This window comes from Argiope bruennichi, chromosome 5 (genome assembly GCF_947563725.1).
Source record: "Argiope bruennichi chromosome 5, qqArgBrue1.1, whole genome shotgun sequence".
NCBI classification, from domain to species: domain Eukaryota; kingdom Metazoa; phylum Arthropoda; class Arachnida; order Araneae; family Araneidae; genus Argiope; species Argiope bruennichi.
The window spans coordinates 51000834-51021811 of NC_079155.1; the positions used below are offsets into that span (position 1 = coordinate 51000834).

At 27.4% G+C, this 20978-nt stretch overlaps 1 protein-coding gene across 2 annotated transcripts; it reads right to left on the reverse strand.

Moving 5' to 3' along the window:
• Positions 1–1818: 1818 nt before the first annotated feature.
• On the reverse strand, positions 1819–20752 carry LOC129969328 (uncharacterized). Of its 2 annotated transcripts, XM_056083856.1 has the most exons (7): positions 20513–20752; positions 19473–19569; positions 13937–14049; positions 9691–9811; positions 9218–9396; positions 4624–4744; positions 1819–2453 (listed from the first exon to the last, which is right to left on the reverse strand). In XM_056083856.1, exons 1-7 carry the CDS (start codon positions 20553–20555, stop codon positions 2081–2083), a joined length of 1047 nt encoding a protein of 348 aa, XP_055939831.1. In that variant the 5' UTR covers positions 20556–20752; the 3' UTR covers positions 1819–2080. The 2 variants fall into 2 exon arrangements, with proteins under 2 accessions (XP_055939831.1, XP_055939832.1); XM_056083857.1 differs by lacking the exons at positions 19473–19569; positions 20513–20752 and adding an exon at positions 18231–18282.
• Between the last annotated feature and the right edge of the window lie 226 nt (positions 20753–20978).

A 20978-nucleotide genomic window follows, 5' to 3' on the forward strand; every position in this document is an offset into this window, starting at 1 on the left:
ATCAAGATTGATGAACCTAATATTATAACATTCATCAATCAATCATTTAGCATAAAAATTAAGAAACTAGAAAACAATATTTTGAGAAGAAAAAAAAAATAAAAAAATAATAAGATCTTGGCTAAAGAAACCCTGTATAAAAAAAGAAAAACTATAGTAAGTAAACTAAAGATATTTAAGAATACAACTCTTTCAATTCCAATTAGCAAACTAAGCCTCAAATTAAAATAGAGATTACTGAATAAACAACATGCAATATATAACAAGATATAACCACTGAGAAATACTATAACAAACATACAAAAACATTTACAAGCAATGCAAATCCTTTCAGAATATTTGAAAGGAAATAAAAATGAGATAAGTTTCATAACTGGTATGAATAAGAATTAAAAAGGAAACACTTTGTGATATTAGATATTTATATAATATGATAATTTTTTTCTTTTCTTTCTACTCAGTTATTTAGTATTTAAATTCCATTTACACCCTTTTCTGAATTGCTTCAATGATCTAGATAGCTCATTCGATTCAAACTTCATTGCAACTTTCAATGCTGAATCTACAAACTGTTTTCAATATTCATAATAATGAATATTTCAATTTCATTGAATATTTCAATTTCATTGAATATTTCAATTTCAATATTCAATGTAAAACTTTCCTTTTTTTACAATGTTTTAGTTAAATTCACACAAATATGTGTTGCTTCTATTTAACATGGTCTTGGGTGGATTTTTAACAAATAACAGAAATATGAAATTTTTTTGAATTAAGATATTAAGGAAATAAAATCAAATTTGGAATGGTTTGCAATTGAGAAATTGCCATCTTCACAAACAGATAACATGTAGAAAAGAAAAATAACCAAATGAAATACCAGATATTGACAAATAAAAGAAAATTCCAATCATATGCAATTATCTTAACAACATGCTGTAAATCAAAATGATTCTGCTAATTTGTTTACTACTATAGAATTTAAGAGAAAGTGTCAAATCTTCTAAAACTGAATGTGAAACTACTGCTTATATTTTAATAAATATTGCTCTAAACAAGACACTTAAACATTCATCTAAAATATTATGGAATGTTAACTGGTTACTTATAAATAACAGATGCTTACATATATGAAACATTAATAGCAATAATCTTTGGTGGTTCTGAAAATATACATTTTTGGTTATGTAGATTAATAAAACACATGTATTAACAAATATACATATATTGTAATATATTTACAAATATATTACAACATGAGTTTGCTTAATTATAACATAAGAAAGTTTCAAAAGCAATCATCATTCATCATTTTAAAACCAATTCGATTGTATCACTGAAGTTAAAAAAAAAAAAAAAAAAAAAAAAATAAGATAGAAGGAAAATTAAGCAATGAACAATCTAATAATGCAATTGTAATTTCTGAAATAGTTTTACACCTCTTGGTTTAATACATTTATTTTAACTGATCAAAACAAATTAAGAAAAATATAATATCTATTTAATTAATTAATTTTAATTTAAACGAAATTAATAACAAGATGTATATGTTACACAAACATTTACATCTTTAAAATGTTAGCATATACAACAGTGTGAATTTAATGCTTATTTACCAAAAATAGGAATAACTATATAAAATTTTATATTGTTCCCATTATTGACAATAGTTTGATAAATGTAAAAGTAATAGTTGAAAGATTCAACAGTTTCACTATCAAATGTTTCTTAAATAAAGAAATAATTTTTAATAAAATGTAATTTTTTTATGTAGATTAATAATTTAATAATAAAATTTGGGAACAGAGGAGGTACCTTGAATATTTTTCCAAATAAATACTGAGGCCAATTTTGAAAAATATTTAATAATGCACATTTAAAATGCATTTTTTGTAAGCAACAAAGGACCTCCCTTTGTTATAAGTGCCAAATACATGAACAACCTAAGATCTATGGAAAACACAATAAATAAATGCAACCCTAGTGAGGATAAGAAAAATAAAAACACAAATTTGAGTAAAAATACACACACAAAAAAACAAACAAACTAGGAACTTGTAAAATTCACCAACCGTGTGAGTTAATTACATAACATTTTAAAATAACAATGACTAATAAATAATATTATAATGAAAGCATTCAAAACCCTGTTCACTGTAGCAGTATTGGTCTCATTCTCATGATAATTGAGATTTATAACAACATGCTGATGCACTACAACTACTTCTGAAGTATTTTTTGGTGTATCTGTGGTAAAAATATCATGAACCTCATTTAAATATTTATCAGACACTTCTGAATTTTTAAATGCAGAAGAGACCTGAGTAAGCTTCGAACAATGAGGTAAGTAAGTTTTATATAGTGACTGACCAATGGTAGCAAAAGTATCATCCAGTTCACCACATTTGTTGTGAATGATATCTTGCACACAGGATAGAAAAGAGTTACCAGCCCTAAATAGAGAATAAAAATAATGCTATTAATAATAAAAAATAAGAACCCAGAAAATCAGTACACAATAATTTTGTCCCATTTTAGAATTTGTGATGTTCAAGTTAAACTTTTTTTTCTACCATTTCTTTTAACATGAGCCTTCATCAAAACAGATTAACAACAAAAACATAATTTAATATCTTTTCGAAATTTTTTTAAATATGATTTCAAGCAAAAAAATCTAACGAAGATTCTTTTAAACTCCAAAATATATTTATATATTCCTAAAACTGCTCTTAATATACCTTAGGTACGAAACTCTCTCTCTCTCTCTCTCTCTCTCTCTCTCACACACACACACAAAAGTGGCGATTTTTTGCAATTTGAGTGCAAATTTGCCTCTACACTAAATAATCATAACTTTTGAATTTATTTGAGAGTAAAAAATGACTCTTGCATCTCCCACATTTTAATAACAATATGCACAAAACGAGTTTGGTCAATTGCCACTTCAAGAAGAAAATCAACAGAAGTAAAAATCCTTTTTTAAAACATCCTGCCACACTAAACAAATTTTAATATCATTTATAATGTTAAAAAAATAGTTCTTGAATTATGAAATATATTTAATAAAATATATATTAAAATATGAAACACAAACAATATAGAAGAATTTTATACATGGACTCCATGATCACTAAATATTCAGTAGATATAATAATCCCTTGTTTTGAAGTAACTTGTCGATTTATTTTGGAATAAACATTGTTATTCTGAATTATGATTATTTGATAAGGATAAAAATTGAGTAAGCATACTCAATAAAAATTTCCACGCCAACGGGAAAGTTTTTATTCTTGACACCAGATTTAATACACATTAGAACAAAAGTACATCATCAGAGGGATCAGGATTTGAACCTGAAATCGTTTGGCTCAGAAACTGAAATCTAATTATCAGTCTACTTAATACGATTCTAAAGCAGCAAATGCACATATATAATTTTCTTATGAAAGGTTATCATTTTTTTTTCACTACATGTATTTCTTTCACTATCCGTACTATGTCACATAGCAATATCTTGTAAAAAAATTTTTTTTTTAATGAATTTGTTATTATTATTGTACAATTAAAAAATACAACTGAATTTTTAAAAAAATCTTTTGTGTTCATAATTTTAGCACAGTGCTAAAATTATTTGTTTGGTTTAGTCAAATTATTTAATACCCTTTTTGAAGTTATAAAAGGACTATTTTGGGCTAATTTCTTATTCTGAGCTGTAATGAGATGACAAAGATGATAATGCCTTCTTCTCTAAACTTTCACAATACATCAGCGGGAGGATGTTTGATCTCGATGGATTTCTTATTTGTAGACAAAACTTGGTTCATGTTAGTTAAATATGATTAAAGGTTGAGGTTGCAGGTTAGTTAAATATGGTATCCACCCCCACCCCCCAATTTACAAAGCTGAGACTCTGCCACCAAACCACTGAGGTTCAACTGGAGGTAAAATTCATCTTATATTTTGTAATAAAATTAAAACTTCTCGCTATAAAAATTTCTCCCCTTTTCAAAAACGAAAGCAGCAATCTTAAAATATGACAGTTTATTTATCATTCATGGGGACAAAGGAAAATAGAAAATATTTTTATGCCGAGCAATAAATAAATTTTCTTTATGGGAAAAGGTAGAATTTTTAGCCACTGCAAATATAAATATTGTATTAAAAACTGTTTACTATATTTAATGTTTTTGTTAAGTTAGTTAAGTAAGCAAATGTTAATACAACTGACTAAATTCATGCAAGTTAGGCTAAAGTATCAATGACTGAATAGGTTACAGAATTCCAAATTGATATTTCATTATAAATTATATTAAAAATATCGTCCAAGACATTGCAAAATATAAAGAGGACTTTTAAAATGAATGTAATCCATTTATTCATTAAAAATAATTAATTACCTTTGAATAAATAATGTTAATTAATGGTACACTAGATAAAAATGAGAGAAAGAAGATAAGCAAATGCACAAAACAAAAGAAACAATTGTTTATCACTCTCAAAAATAATTTTGTTTATAATAACAGACATTTTAAATATTTTGCTTCCTCTTACTTTAAATTATCAGAATATGAATAAAACAATAATCAGAATCATATAATTCAACACAACAACTGTATTTCATACCTGCATAATTTAGTTTCAAACTGAGCATTTATTACAGCATTAGAGGTAACCCATTTTTTAGGTATGCATTCAGACACATGAGGACTACTTTTATCCAGACACTCAGCAAGTTTCTTATAGTCTATGATAGAAGAGAAAAACATTTTAAGATTAGAGGGGTTTTAAATTACAATTGAAGAATATGTAACAATTCATTTTCATAAAACTAAGATGCGACAGGAAAGTAAGGAAACAAATAAAAAATAACAATACAAAAAATAAGATTTTTATTTATTTTAATTATTATTTGCCATTAAACCAATCCCCTACAATCTGACCATATATTTATTACAAACGCCCAGAAGATCGGCTATGCGCCATTAGGTCTCTAGCCTTCCAATATTTCTGAACTTTATAATTTATAAACATAAGTGTAGAGCATGAGTCAAGATGAGTAGCATCAAAAATTTGTTGTCTGCACAGAGGACATAAGGGAGAGTCACAAAGCTCAAGTCAATACAAGTATGCAGGCAAACAGTCATGGCCTGTAGTAAGGCGGAAAAGTGTCACAGCTGCATTTATAGGAAAATCTGGGATCATCTGTGCAGTGAGGCCCATGGCTTACTGGCAGTCACACAGTGCTCTCTGCTCTATCCTGGAGGCATACCTTCTTTTTATCAGGAGTTTAACTGAATGAAATGAGAGGCTTTTCAAAGGAATTTGGAGGACTTTTGCACCTCCTTTTGCCCGAAAAGACGGCAGAATCGTTCCCAGGAATCCCGCATTGAGCTGGGATCCACTGGAAAGAAACAGTTTGACGTTGAAAGCTCTCTGCACTCCAGTGTACAGGTATTATCTATGTATTGTCTATTTGCAAGAGATTGAAGAGAAGGCAAGGGTCTGATAAAATAAACACTCAGTAGAATGATGAGGGGCAGATAGCCAGATGCTTTAATGTGATGTAAATAGCCACAATTTTGCCATTGTAATGGGTTGAACATAGGAGTGAAAGCCGTAGCAGATTTAATGCTAATCAGGGTGCACCGCGTGGAGGCCTACTACATTACACCCCCAACCTGATTATCTAAGCTGACAAACATGCAGCAACTTTCACTTTAATACTATTTGGCTCATTAATATCTGCATAAAAATCATCTTTAGACATAGTCTGAGCATGATCCACAGTAGATATTAAGCACTTTAATACTGATTAAAGACTACAGATAGTTTAAAATAATATTAAAAGAAGTTTTACTAACACCTTATATATCAATTGTGATAAACATTAAAACGTTTTTAGAAGCATTTTAACCATTATTTAGAAGTATATTAATGTGATGTCACTAAAAAATACTATACAATCATCAGATTTAGAATTAGAGCTGCCAACTAAGTATATAATTTATATCAAACAAGATTTATAAAACTTTTTCCAAGATTAAAGAAAAAAGAGCTTTATAGTAGAGATTATCACAATAAAAGTACAAATGCAATTAAATTTAGTTTGGAAAGCACACTGAAGCTAATAAATCTGTGCAAAAGTTTCAAACAACCTCCCCCCCTCTCTTCACCAAGTTGTTGAGCTGTTGGAAATAAACATTTAGCAAAGTATATACACAAAGTAAAATAGACAACTTATAAAGATGACTGTATTTACAAAATCTTTTTATAAACCATATTTGAAGCTATAATGCAACAATATTGAATATTTCATCTACTATTTTTGGTAAATTAACAAAAGTGCTATTGATGACTTTTGAAAAGATTACATATGAGGTTTATATAGGTAAGTTTTGTAAAATAGAGAAAAAGATATAAGGAGCTACATATCCATAAAGGTTGTGGAATTTATGAAAACACACAATTTTTAATGGAAAAACTATATTTTAATATTAACATTCATTTCCAAAATACAATAAATAGAGAGCACAGATTGAATAACTACTTAATTCAACTGTTTCAACCTAAAACTTTCATTGTTCTGAATAGATGATATTAAACATTTTAGAATACTATTATTTTACAATTGGTCGTCAATGATAACTTTCTTGATTTGTACAGGGTTTTTCTATGCATGTAAGCAACATCAAACATAATGAATGCAAAATTAAAATGAATGAATGAATCAAAATGAATCGCAAAATCAGTTTGCAAGTGGTAATATTAGATGCTGATGAAACATTGTTCTGATAATTTTGAGATGCTGCTCTTGTATATATAAGCTTATTTTAAGAAAATTATTTCATCATAATTATTTTTGTTGATTCCACATTGTTCACAATTATTTTCTTTTCTTTAAACTAATCCTAGAACAAATATCTCATTCATCTCTGAGTTTTGTATTAATTGGAAAAAAAAAAAAAAAAAAAAAAAGAATGCTGATAACTAAAATAATGCATAATGTAATGATTAAGTTAAAAAATTTATATTAAATAATTATTTTTATAACATTTTACAGATATATAAAACTTAAATGAATGCCTCAGTACAAACACAATATGAAGCATAAAAAAAGTAATAAATCAAAAAAAAATCTTATAAAAGTTTTCTAAATTTTAACTTTCATTTCATAAACATTAACAGTTTTATAAATTGCTTTGTTGTAAAACTTAATTAAGAAATTTTCCATGAGTTACATACTATGTAATATTCATACTATAGATACCCTGCATTTAAGTTTTTTATTTAATATATATATCTCTGACAGACTTGTAAAATTTAAGATATGATTTAAAGAAATATTAGGATTCTTAGGAGCATAAATTTAAAATGAGGACAGATGATGAAGATATCATTTAGGTTATACATTAAATTTTCATATAAGAATTAGTTTAAACTAGGGTTAAACTCACTGCTTGCTCCACTCACCAATTCTCAAGAATCATATTGTGATTCTTTTGGCACCAATATATGATTTCAACTCACTATATATAGCTATATATTTCTGCTGGTAATAAAAAATTATAAATACATTCATTATTCAAAGTAAATTGAAATAATTTCAAACTATATGGACTATCAACATTATTGTTATTATTTTTTTACCAATTCTGCTCCAATCACTGCAAAAGCTAAAGCAAACATATTCTCTTATATGACTACAATATTTTTTTTTATTCAAGCAAATCGTACTTTTATAAAACAAATGAATAAATTTTGAATTTTATCATACCAATATTTTAAGCATTCTCTACTTGAATTCCCCACTCCCAGAAATTCAATAGGCAAAAAGAAGCGAGTTCTGTCACAGCACCACAATTATGCTCCTGCAGATCAGAAATGTTGCTTCATATACAAAAATGCTTTGCACCTCTATATTGTTTATTCCATTTTGATCTTCTTATGAATGATTTCTAGGCTGAACTTCTCATTTTTGATGATTTCAATTTATCATCACAATTGCTCCACTCAAAATCTACCCCCCCCCCTCTTATCCATCTAAAAAAAAACTGTGCATCTGAGACTTTGGATAAAGCACGCATGTAAACAATTCAAACATGCAAGTTATTACTAGATTTTAGTTAACAAATTCAGCTTAGTTTTGCATTCACACAAGCATTGTATGTGTGTGGGTGTATGTATATATATATATTGTAATTTTTACAAAACAGAGCTTTAAAAAATCTTTTCATTCATGATTTCATTGTGATTGTAAAAATATTCCGAAAACTCATCCTTGTAAAAAACTTTAAAAAAAAATAACGATACTAATATATAAAAAGAGAAAGACCAATCAAAACAAAATAAGAAAAGGAAAGATTAAATTATAAGTGAATAAACTAAATATGCCTCGTTTAGAAAATATCAGTGATCTGCTTGTATAAATATGGCTTTCTATATCATTTTGTTAACTTTTATTGAAGAAGTTGTGGTGACGCTTTATAAGCCAGATAACAGCTACGAGACATGAGAAATTTCTTTTGTCTAGTGGTCTTGTTACTCGGCTACGAACCCAAAGGTTGCGAGTTCGATCCTCGCCTATCGCCAATAGCAACATTGGTGACCCGATGACGAAAATACGCAAACTTCATACAACTGTTGTAGCGCCCTCTACCAGAAATAAATAGAAAAAAAAATCAAAGCTGATAAATAATCGGCCAATAAATAAAATGAAGCTGATAAATAATCGGCCAAAAAGAGAGAGAAAAAAAATGCAGCTGATAAATAATCAGCCAATAAATAAATAAAGCTGATAAATAATCAGCCAAAAAAAATGGATAAGACGCTACAGCCAATATATCACCACTAATAACAGCAAAAACAGGACACAAAATCATTCGTCTCACCTCCGACGCACTGAAGGGGGAGTAATGTGGTGACGCTTTATAAGCCAGATAACAGCTACGAGACATGAGAAATTTCTTTTGTCTAGTGGTCTTGTTACTCGGCTACGAACCCAAAGGTTGCGAGTTCGATCCTCGCATATCGCCAATAGCAACAAAGTTAATGACAGCACGAGCAATCAATGATTTTGCAACCAAAAATTAATGTGCATAATAGAGCTTAGAATCTGGGCCTGTAGATTTAGTATATTTGATATAAAGCTATATTTATGCTAAAATTTATGAGATATTTTGATAATTAAGAAAACAAATCAATCGCATTTAAAACTTACCTTCCATATATGACAAGGGCTTCAATTTTAGATCAAAAATTGTGTTAATTGCAAATCGACAATGCTTTTTTTCCATAGGCCTGAAAAAACTTTCCAGAATTACTTCAGACAAATAATGTTCTCGACTTGTACATAAAGACAAGCTCTGTATATCACAGTGCTGACCTTCGCTGGCTTGCCTGTGATAGAAAGAGTAATTTTAATTTTCAGTATCAAAAAGTAATATTTCTCAAATATTAAAAATTATAACATGATTTAAGAAATTCATTTTTAATGAAATAAATGATATTTTATATAAAATCAAATGATTTACAATCTCTTCCCAATAGCCTTAAATACTATAGAAAAAAATTTATTATAAAAAGAAGATATATCTAGAAGTACTAATATGATATATATATATGATATTGCAAAAAGAAATTACTATGAAAAAATAAAAATATCAATCAAATCAAATGAGAAACATTTATAACCTGCACATTAAGAGACTTTGATTGACATCATGCTCCGAAGCTTCTAAATGAAGATTTTCATAAATACAAGCAAAGAGCAGGTATTTATGTTTGTTCTCACATTTATAGGCCAATTGAAATGCTAAAATAAAACAAAAAAGTCATTACTTAAAATTTTTAACTAAGAATTACAATATTTCTACAAAATGATAAAATTTAGTTTTAAAAAGTATTTTCTTTAAACAAAAAAGTCACATCTTAAAATTTTTAATTCAGAATTAGGGTATTTATTTAAAAGAAATTTCAATGCTATATTCCTAACTTTCTTATTTTTACTTTTGGTATATTATCTTCAGGACTACAAAGCATATTTTAATGAAATTATATGCACATACAGCAAGAGAGAATATAGAATGCAAGAAAAAGGGAAAAATAATAATTATAAAAACCCAAGCAAAACATACAACAAATATGGATACAAATGCAAGCTTGTCAATGCAGAAAAGTCTGAAAAAAAGTTACAATAAGAAAAAATAAATAGAGATGGTTTGAACAATATAATTTCATATTGGATATGAGAAAGTTTAAGCCAGTCCCTCTCCCGTAATGAAATAGTATTTAAAAGTTTGGGAAGCAGGCATATGGCATTTGCCCTCATAAGAACATTCCAGATATGTTCTGTAGGATATACTCTTTAATCTATGACATCTGATCAACCAATAAATAGTTAACCAATAAACACAGAAAACAGTTATTTTTAAAAAATTCAATCAGACGAACATTTTCACTCGTCACCAATGCAAAAACCAGAGCTTGCATGAAAAAGCGCAAATAGGGTTTCATTCTATAAATCACAGCAATTAAAAAAACCTCTACCATAGATATGAAAATCTATGCTTATTTAATCTGATGTCTGACTGACTCATCGAATATTCACTGTTTTATACTTTTTTTTTACATATTGGAGGACAGAGGGCCTCACAACTGATTTTCAATCCATGTTCATCGAAGAACACAACAAACTTATTTGTAAATTATCGTTGCATTTCTTAATTGAACCATAATTTATTCGATAGTGAAGATTGTGTTCTGGAGTGAAATGACTTGAAGACACATGTTGTCTTTTCTGTGGTTTATTGGTAACATCAACAACAAAAGGTACATGAATACGCCTTAGTGTAGAAAGCCTAGAGAACTACACATAAAAATCTCTCGGAAAGAGCCGGGATCCGAGAGCCGAGACAACACTCTCCCTTGTACAGGAGTCCAGTTCGCCTCTGCTAGAAAAAAAAATATATATATACTAAACAACAACAGGGAGACCACGTGACACATGATTGGCAGCTAGTTCCGCCCAGGGAAATCAGCGGATAACTGAATTCTCAACACTATTTTCTGATTTCTAACTTATTAAAAAAGAGATAAAAACTTTTTAAAAATGCAATTGGCTCAAATTTAATTTTATATAAAAAACATATCTGTGTAGAACTTTTTTGATGGATGATATCTGGAAAATAAGGATGGACCATGTATGGATTGACTAATCAGATCTCCATATTTCAGCTCTGTAGCTCATATTTGGGATATTTCTGACCCAAACAATGCTGTTCACTTAACTGCAACAAGAATTCATAAATTCTTTCATTTTTCAGAAAAGTATCATATACTTAACTAATTTATTTTATGCAGTAACTTCTTTCATAGAGTTTTTCATGCTGATGATTCTCAAGAATGATCCTGCTTAAGTCCATACAAATGCTGCTTTTAATGTTATATCACATATATTTAATTTTACTAAAATATTTACAATAGTTTTGGAGATAAGAAATCAAATCAAAATTCATTTAATCTTGAATATGAGTACAGAACTGGGGGAAAAATAATGCAAAGGAATTGCAGCTTAAAAAAAATATTTCTTTAGATATTTTTTGAATATATTTAACACATTGAATGATATACATACATCTTTGTTAACAAGGAGTATAAAATATTGTAATATATTATTTAAATATTATACTGTTTTTTTTAATCCTATGTCATGAAGAAAAGCAATTAGATTGTTTCTTTAATATTGTTATATGATGCATTTAACATTAAGAATAGAATCTACTTTTATCAGTAATAATGGGAATTCATTTTTTCCTGGAGCAACAATTTTATTCAACAATTACAAATGAATGCAAATGCTCAGAAATTACTTCTTCATATTTTATCATTGTAAATGAAAAAGCTGAAATATGAACATAGATATAGAATAAAATCTGGATAATTTGAAGTCGATGGAACCAAAATAATAATTGCCATTAGTCAAGTTCTATTATATATATTTTTAAATAAAAACTCCTTAATATATTCTTATGCTATGACACCAAATTTTAAAAAATTAGATACTTCTGTCTTATAGCAACCTCTAGATTTTATTGCCAAGCAACTGAGATATAATGCAAGATTGGCTATCAACTTAGTGATACAACTTGCTGCTTCCTGACATTTTATTGGTGACTTTAGAATTATGCCAAGAATGCTACATTTTGGTGAGGTCTGACATTTATGATATCTTATTTTAAAAGGTTACTAAGTGATAACAATAACATTTGCATGTTTCCTAAAAATTTCTTTAATATTCAGTATTAAATTTTTCAATTTTTTTATAGTTATGTTTTCAAAATTGTTAAAAAATCATTATATTTCTAAAACACATTGCTTACATTATAGATTATATTTCCAAAATTCTTTTTAGCAATTTAAGAAAAGGCACCATTTTTTCTTAAGTATTTTTCCCTTAGAAATTTCAAAAGATATCATTTAAGATAATGCCAAGCTATGCCATGACATTTTTTTTTAGCATGGAACTCTGAACCCCACATTCTTTCTACATTTTGGGTTTGAATATTTGTAGCTAAGTCCACAAAGCTGTACTTATAATTTACAGATAAGTGAGAAATTCTTCAACTTGCTCCATATCATATTACTTCCATAAATTTAAATAGATTATTCCATTTGTTACATGTTCAATGATTTTCACAATTTATGAGTCGCAGAATCTTTTATAGAGATTTGAAATACAAAATGTTGGCTATCTCTATGGCATATTCTTCTTAAAAATCCATTGTTGTGGGAGTGTCATACTGTTATTGCTCTTACATCTGGCAAATAAAATTTTATTGGTTTCAACTTTTAAAAATGTCCCCATTTACTCATTGTACTTTTGCATCATATGTAGGATACACACTTCCCTCATGTAATTGATTCAATCAATAGTAGTTTTCTTATACATATTAAGCTATTTCTTACATCATTTGATAGAAAACAATTCCTCAGCCAAACAATACTTAAATAAAGCACTAATAAATAATCTGGGATCACTACATCAATTTCCAATATGGAAAATTTTTTACTTTTTCTGACTTTTAAAATTTTATCTCCTAATGTTTTTGACCTTAATATATAATTACAAGTCATGGTTCTTTTAACATACTTGTTTGCACAGTTAAGGATTTATTCTTTGAAAAAATGAAATAGTATCCACTATTTTAATTGATAAATTAAAGATTGCTAATCAAAGACTTATCACAGAAAACAAGTGATATATATATAAAGAAAAAACTAACACATGTACATTAAAAAAGATAAATGATCTATCTCTTTATTTGGCCAATTAATATTAAAAGAAAATAAAAAGAAATTAAATATTCAGACAATTAATACACATATACTAAACATTTTTTTTAGAAATTAAAAATGTTGATGCATTCATCTTTTAATTTGGTAATAGATTTTAACCATATATTTGCAATAATAAAAATGTAAACCAACCAAAATTCAATAAATTTAGCAAAAAAATAAAAATAATGTGCATTTTAAAGCAATGCACAATTTTAATGTCAGATTATTGACTACCTAAATGATAAATCTTGGTTGCAAAAATTAGAAATCACAGCTGTGAAATCTCATCAAAAGATTGCAATATTGGTATAATCTGAAAATTGCCAAGTGAACATGGGGTGACTGCTAGACACCAATACCAAAAACTACAATGACTAATTAATATTAACAAATAAAGCTGTAAATTTTTTGCCATAATAAAACACATTTAAATGACATTCACTAAGGTTGAAAAACTCTTGTTCTATGCCATTACAAATTAAAATTTACATCCAACAATATAATTCTTATATTTTACATATCTGAATTTGTTTTAATTTTGTACATCAATACTATGGAAATTTCTATCATTAAAAAATGCAGAATGTAAAAGCTTGCTTACAATGATCCTTTTCACACACATCTTTTTTCATTTCTTCTATTCCTCTTATGATAATGCTGTCCATGGAGTTCTGAGAACACGCTTTTGCACATTTTTCTAATTTGGTCACTTTTCTAAGAAAGAATTTCATATAAATTAAAATAACTAATAAAAAGCTAGAATGTTTATAAGTTACTTATTTATAAAGTACATACATAAAACAATGTTCAAATACTTGGGTTTAAACACTTTAAAGTTAAAAGGTGGAAATTAACCAATGAAGTATTATAGAAGCTGCTAAGTAGCCCATGCAATAACAAATGAATTTCAATAGAACTATCTTTAATTCTGTATAAATTCTAATGAGATAACTTTTTATCTTAAATTTGGGAGCCATTTGCTCAGTAGTTATTTAGATATCTTTCCTCCATCAGTTCTATAGTTAATCTGGTTTGGAAAAAAGACATTATGGTTTCATACACTCATCTGCCTCAGCAATAAAACAATTGAATGGACAGTTGCAAATACTGAATATACAATTAGAATCAACTTACAAAAAAAAAAAAAAAAAAAAACATTGGGAGTGGTCTTTTCCAAAACTTTCTTGCATACTCCTTAATAAGCAAAGGTATAATCCCCCACCCCCAAAAATTAAAATTATGAACCTTGAACATGGCTATGAACATTATGAGTGCTCAGATTTTTATTTTCAGTTTCCCACATTAGCATTTTAAAATATAGTGAAGGAAACCAAATATGTATTTGGACATCTTTTTACCGATTGACCGAAACTAAAATTTGACACAAAACTTCATATATTTAAATCATTACATTCTTTTAACTATTGTGCTTACCAGCATGGGAATGAACAGTTGAATCAGAATCTGAATATTGATCAAAATCTGATATTGATCTACTCTTTAGATTCTAAAACTGTGTACCAAATTGTATGTATCTAACTCTATATTTTTTGACAGTTATCAAGTTAATTTGTGCTCAGACAAACTTCATGTGATTAGATTTGTTCAATAGGAATCTATGATCACAGTAAAGGAAAAGACCATATACCAAATTTCATCAATCAAGTCAAAGTGTTTTTGAATTATGTTCAGACAGATATAATTGCAAAAACATACTTTTTGACGATTACAGTATCTTCTTTTTGTATAAAAGAAAGTAAAAAAGTAGTACAATATTTTGATATTATAACAGTTTCATGGTTAATATGTTAGAGTAATATAAGGAACACAATGTTAATATTTTTGAATTCATGATAAATGTTTCTAAGCAAGAATATGAATTAAAGAAACAATGAAGAACAGTTTTGAGTTTTCATCATTAAAACTAAACCCCCCCCCCAAATGGAACTAGATGAATAGTGATAAATTGGGGCAAAAATTAAGCATTTTAGTAAAAAAATATTTTTGAGCATACATCAATGTTGCCATTCAAATTTTGGGGAAAAAAAGAAAAATTCCATGTGTTTTTCTAGGACATATATGCAATATAAAAGGAAACGTGCAACAGCACTCATGTGCTGGTTATAATAAAATAAAAATACTCCACAGTATTAATGAGAGGGAAAAAAACAAGGATCAATGTGGATTTAAACAAGATGCAGGTTTTAAAACAATAAAATGTTTGGGCATGCATCCAAATATTTTTTATGGTATTCTTCACAAATATAAAACACTATGCTAAAAAACATCTCTCCCCCCCCCTTTTTTTCAGTTTTAGCAGTTCCAATAGTAATCAAGTAACTTATAGTCATTATTCCTATATCGGCATTTTTTCTCAGCCTTAAATTTTTATGATCATCAAGCTTTATCAAAAATAAGATATCTAATATTTTTGTTCTTCGATTATTCTTCTTTTGGCAATATTTTTCATTAATATTTAACATGAAAAGCTTTTTCATATAAGAAAGGTACCACTGGTTGAGATGTTATTACTATTCTCATCAGAGAAGTTGAGAAATTACTATTCTCATCAGAGAAATTTATTCTATTCTCTAACACAGTTATAGCAGTCTTGCTCATTCTCATTAGCTGCAAACCGGGAATATGATGGAAACAGAACTGTCTCCGAAATTGAAACTAGGCTGATCTACACAGAAAAAAAAGGGCTGCCAGCAGAAAAAAAGGGCGAGTTTACTCCAATTACACAGTTGTTTTGTTTTTGGTGCTTGGCTATGATCCTTTCTTTGTGCCATATTCAGAGAGCAGTAATTTTTAAAAGGAAACAAAACGGAAACTAGTCAACTTAAAATACCCTGCATTATCTTGGCTTTTATGAAAAATTCAAATTTCTCTGTTTTTTCAGATGATTTTTAAATTCTATAGAATATTTCATGATATTATATTTTCAGAATATTTTCTCAGTGCTCCTAGCGACATGACAACCCAGATGCATGCATACATACATAAACCTGCATACTTCCTAAACACAGGACACTTTCTTATAAAAATCCATAGTTTTATAATTTTTTTTCAATTTTAAATGTGAACTTTTTAGATTTTATTATTTATTTTTGTATTGATACAATGTCTTGTATAATTTTGACAAAAGCATAAAATTTTGATCATAAAAATTTATTATTAACTTTAATAAGATTAATAATAAAAATCTGTGATCTTTCCCAATATCAAAATACTAGATGATTTAGATAGATACTTTATTTCTGAAAATGTCACACTGATGTTGAAGCAGATTGTGAACAAAAGTTTTTTATTAGATTTTATATATATGTAGCAATAAATAAAATGTGATATGGATGGGATGAAAAGGGTTAATGTCTTGCTGCACTAACTTGCTATATTTAGCAACCTAGAGTATTTTATTTGCAACTTTATAAAACTAAGAGCTAAAGCATTCTAGGATGGTATCATTATGAGGTTGGCAAAACTGCTTCAAAACAGATGATAGAACAATGCCAAGTTCTAAACAAGTTGTTTTAAATCAACTTTTTTTTTTTTTTTTTGTAACACAAAAAAGTAGTAGCATTTAGAAATGGTCAGATTACAAAAAATTATCTTATTGCATCTTTCTACTGCAATTTAGTAAAAGGACTTTTTTTTAACACTTCACATTTTCCAAATTTAATAAAAACCTGCTTTTTAATCTATAAGCAAAAATAAATAAAATTTTCTCTCTTTAAGTTTTAAAAAATTAAAAAAAACAAACAAACATGTCTACATATTTTAAAAGAAATGAAAATATTTTAATTTGTAATTTTTATAAATAATAAAAACAAACTGTCAAAGCTAATAAGATGTCAGCTCTTTAGTTAGAAGCAAAATCAAAATGAAAAAAAATTAGTTAAAATGGTTTTAAAAAAGTAATTTTTGAAGTCAGTATGATACAACATGTTGCACAGTCCCAAAATTTAACAACAGTGATCAAGTAAAGAATCTTATTCACTAAATTTGTTTAAAGCTTAAATTAAAGCAAATAAATAAATAAATAAAAATAATAATAAATTTTTTATCATAATATTAACAGCAATAAAAATCATGTGATGCAACAATCCAATGATTTTGCTTTGAATTTCGCTACAATAAAAATCATTGTTACAAACTGTGTCTAAAATTAATTTTTCAAAAATTACTAAGTTAAAGGAAAAATTATTCATTCAAACAAGATACTAGTTGAAAACTACTTTTGACAAATATTTATCCTTTAAGTTAGTGAAAAAAATTTTGTGCAATTTGTGCTTTGATATTGTGGCGGAAATACATTAAAAATCTGTTTTTATGTTTTAATTAAACTTATAATCAAAATTTAGGAAAATCCATAGTCTCTAATACCACAAAAAAAAAAAAAAAAAATTCTTGTTCTTAACTTTAAGTCTATACAGCACATTGCATTGTCAATCAGGACAAAATTTTAACTAGACCTATATGGAAATATTTCACTGGGAAACAAATTCTATGAGTTACAAAAAGAGAAAAAGGAAAAATCATTAAAAATGGTAGAATCTGAACCCTGAAAAATAAAAGTTTTATATAATTTTTCTATTTATTTTTTAAAACATTTTAAGTTGAATTTAAAAAAACTTAACATTTGATAAGATTAGTCCAACAAATAATAATTTTCAAATGGCTGAGGATATTAAAAAAAGTTGCAAAATAAATTTGATCATTGAAAGTTTGGCTTCAAGTTAACATCATATGGGATTTTATGCAATCGACTAATATATTTACACACCAAAATGAATTATAATTCTAAATGGTACAAAAAATCCTTTTCATAGGTGTTCAAAAGATTCCTCAAAATAGAAATATTAACACAAATAACGATTAAATGTGTAACGTACTAGAGAAGTTTCATTGTAATTCTTAGGCATCTTGCTTCATTCCAATTTTCTGTTGACAGGACCAATCTGCATATATTTTTTTAATAACACATAAAAGATTAAGCATGAATTTATCAGATATAACTAAAATAAACTCTTTACTATCCAAAACACAAAAAATTTATATTTGAACATTTGTTGAGTCCCAGCAAATATGACTCAGTATTTCCTTCAGGATAGCCATTTTAGTGTTTTAATAAATGATGCTACACAAGGTGAAAGAAAGAAGGTGAAGGGGGAAGTCGTTAAGTACTATCTTAATATATGTTGGTACCCTGGATTTATTTCACCCTGTATTCCTTCTCCAAATTCTTCTTTTATGCTTGTTTCCTTTCTTGATAAATCAAATAAACAAACCTTTATGACCATATTGTTGATGGCTGTTGACGATTATTATTGTAGTCCTGCCATTAAGGAAATATTAAATCAACTTATCTGACTCCATTTGAGGTTAAATTATTGAACTTCTTTACTAAAAAAAATATACTTTATTCATCTCCGCACCTGCAGCTCGAGGGAAAACCCTGCTCCATTCACTCTGATATATATGATTATGTCACCGTTTCACCCTGCTGCAATTGGGGTGAAAGGAAAAAGAGCAAAATATGTCGCTGTCCATTAGGAGGAAACGACAGTAAGAGTGAATGGCTACTAAATTTTTGATTTATCATATTCAACAAAAATAAATAAATAAAAGAATTTTTTTCTACACTTCCTGAGAGAATTAAGCAAATTTATAAGTATTCTTTTTCAAAACTAAGGTGCTTAATAATGGTTTCTAAATTTAAATACTTTGCATGATACTACACACCCTCTGAAAATTGTCTAAAAGTACAAATGCCTAATAATATACAAGCCAACATGGAATCCCTATTTTAAAGGAATGCAATGTCAAAATCTAATTTGTTTATTTAACATTTCTAGAGAGGTTTCACATTGTAGTTTTAGCTTGAACATTACATCACAATTAAAATAATTATTATAGTAAAATAAATTAACTAAATATTCTTAGCAACTCAGTAGCAAAAAAGATGTGCACGACACTTTTCTTTAAATATGATATAATTTAAAAAATTTAAATGTCTAATTTCTTTCTGCTACATATTAAATTCATCTACAAAAGTTTGCAAGTCAGACTACTAAATTTATAAAGATGACTAAAGGGGGAGGGGTAGCAGGCCAATAAATAAATAGTTTACTCACTGGCATGGCTCTTCCACATAATTATACTGAAATAGTGTGTCTAAAACATTGAAGCATTCAAATGGATTGCAAACTTCTGACTGTGCAAACACACCACCTAAAAAAAAAAAAAAAAAATTAAAAAAAATCTTTTAAAAAATGAAGTAGAGTAAATTAATAATAATACATTTATTTAGTTTTCTGAGTAAAACTAAAAACAATTTTTAAAACCATAAATATTTCCAACTTAATCATTTGAAAAATTAAATTATTTTTTTATTCATATCATGTAATTAATATGTATTTCATGAATAAATGTTTTTTTTAAATTATATAGATGCATATTTACACTTTCAAATCACAATTTCAAAATGCAACACTAAAAATGTATTTGTTATGAAGAAAATCCTTCATAGTAAAATGCATAGCCGATATATAAGTTAAATGCATCGTTTTCTTTAGTAAAATATAATATTTAACGACTAATAAAAGTTCTGCCTTACTAACTAATAAAATTGCTCACAACATATTTGAATCAATTCTGTAAAAAGTATTACCAAATATTAATACATGCAAAAGGAGGTCTACTGTATAGAGCTGCTTATCATACATATGAGTATGATGCATAAATTGTATATATACTTCATATTATAGTTATTGGCCATTTTGGAATGGCTATTGACAGTAAGAAGACTCTTTTTTTGCCTCTTTTCTACAAGCCCAAAGAAAAAGTTTCTGATTAGGATGTTACCATTCAACATGTGTAGGTAATATGTAAATGCCAAAGTTCTATGTTTTAAGGTGCAATTGTATTTAATATGTTAGAAGATTTTTTCCAAATCACAGAAATAATTTGTAAAATTTAAAACCCTCTTTTAGTTTTAATAAATATTGTCTATTACTTCTTCACTTGCATATAATTAAAGGAATTTGCAACAAAAAATTAAACAGCTGTGTCATCACAATTCTTCAAGCAAATCTAATCCAAATAACATTGTTACTAATAACAGTAAATACCTTTTATATAGAAAAAGGAAAAGTAGTTCCGTTTAATCTCTTACCTATAATGAATATAAATAAAGTCAGAGAATTAGAAATATTCATTTCTTGAACGTCGTCAATTTAGTTCTATCTTTGATTCATATTTAAATGTCTGCTACCATTTAAAAAATTATTTTAAAATCAAAGAAATGCCGGAATATAAATTTAGAAGCTTATGAAAAACAGAAAACATATGCTAAAAATCTTTAGCTTCATTCATCTCCGATTCCCAAAAGCCATGCGTTCTTTCCGCTCTCCCACAGCCGGTGAAATAAAATAAACAAACGCAATCAAGTTCGAAAAGGGGAAAGTCCCGCTTTTTCCTGTTATCTATTTTTCACCATTTAAGTACATTTATATAAATAAAAATATCTTTTCAAATATCTTTTTATGTTATTTTATTTTAGAAATAAAACTTAAATATTTCTATGAATTTCTTGTGATTCATTTGTTCTTGTTTTACACTAAGAAATGTTTAAATGAAAA

Bases quoted from the DNA above. Each gene is read 5' to 3' on its own strand.
- LOC129969328 (XM_056083856.1), bottom strand. From the start codon at position 20,555: ATGAATATTTCTAATTCTCTGACTTTATTTATATTCATTATAG. The intron at 14,050-19,472 runs GTGAGTAAACTA...ATTCTTTCTTAG, and splicing joins TATGTGGAAGAGCCATGCCA to AAAAGTGACCAAATTAGAAA. The intron at 2,454-4,623 runs GTATGAAATACA...TTCTCTATTTAG, and splicing joins TTTGAAACTAAATTATGCAG to GGCTGGTAACTCTTTTCTAT.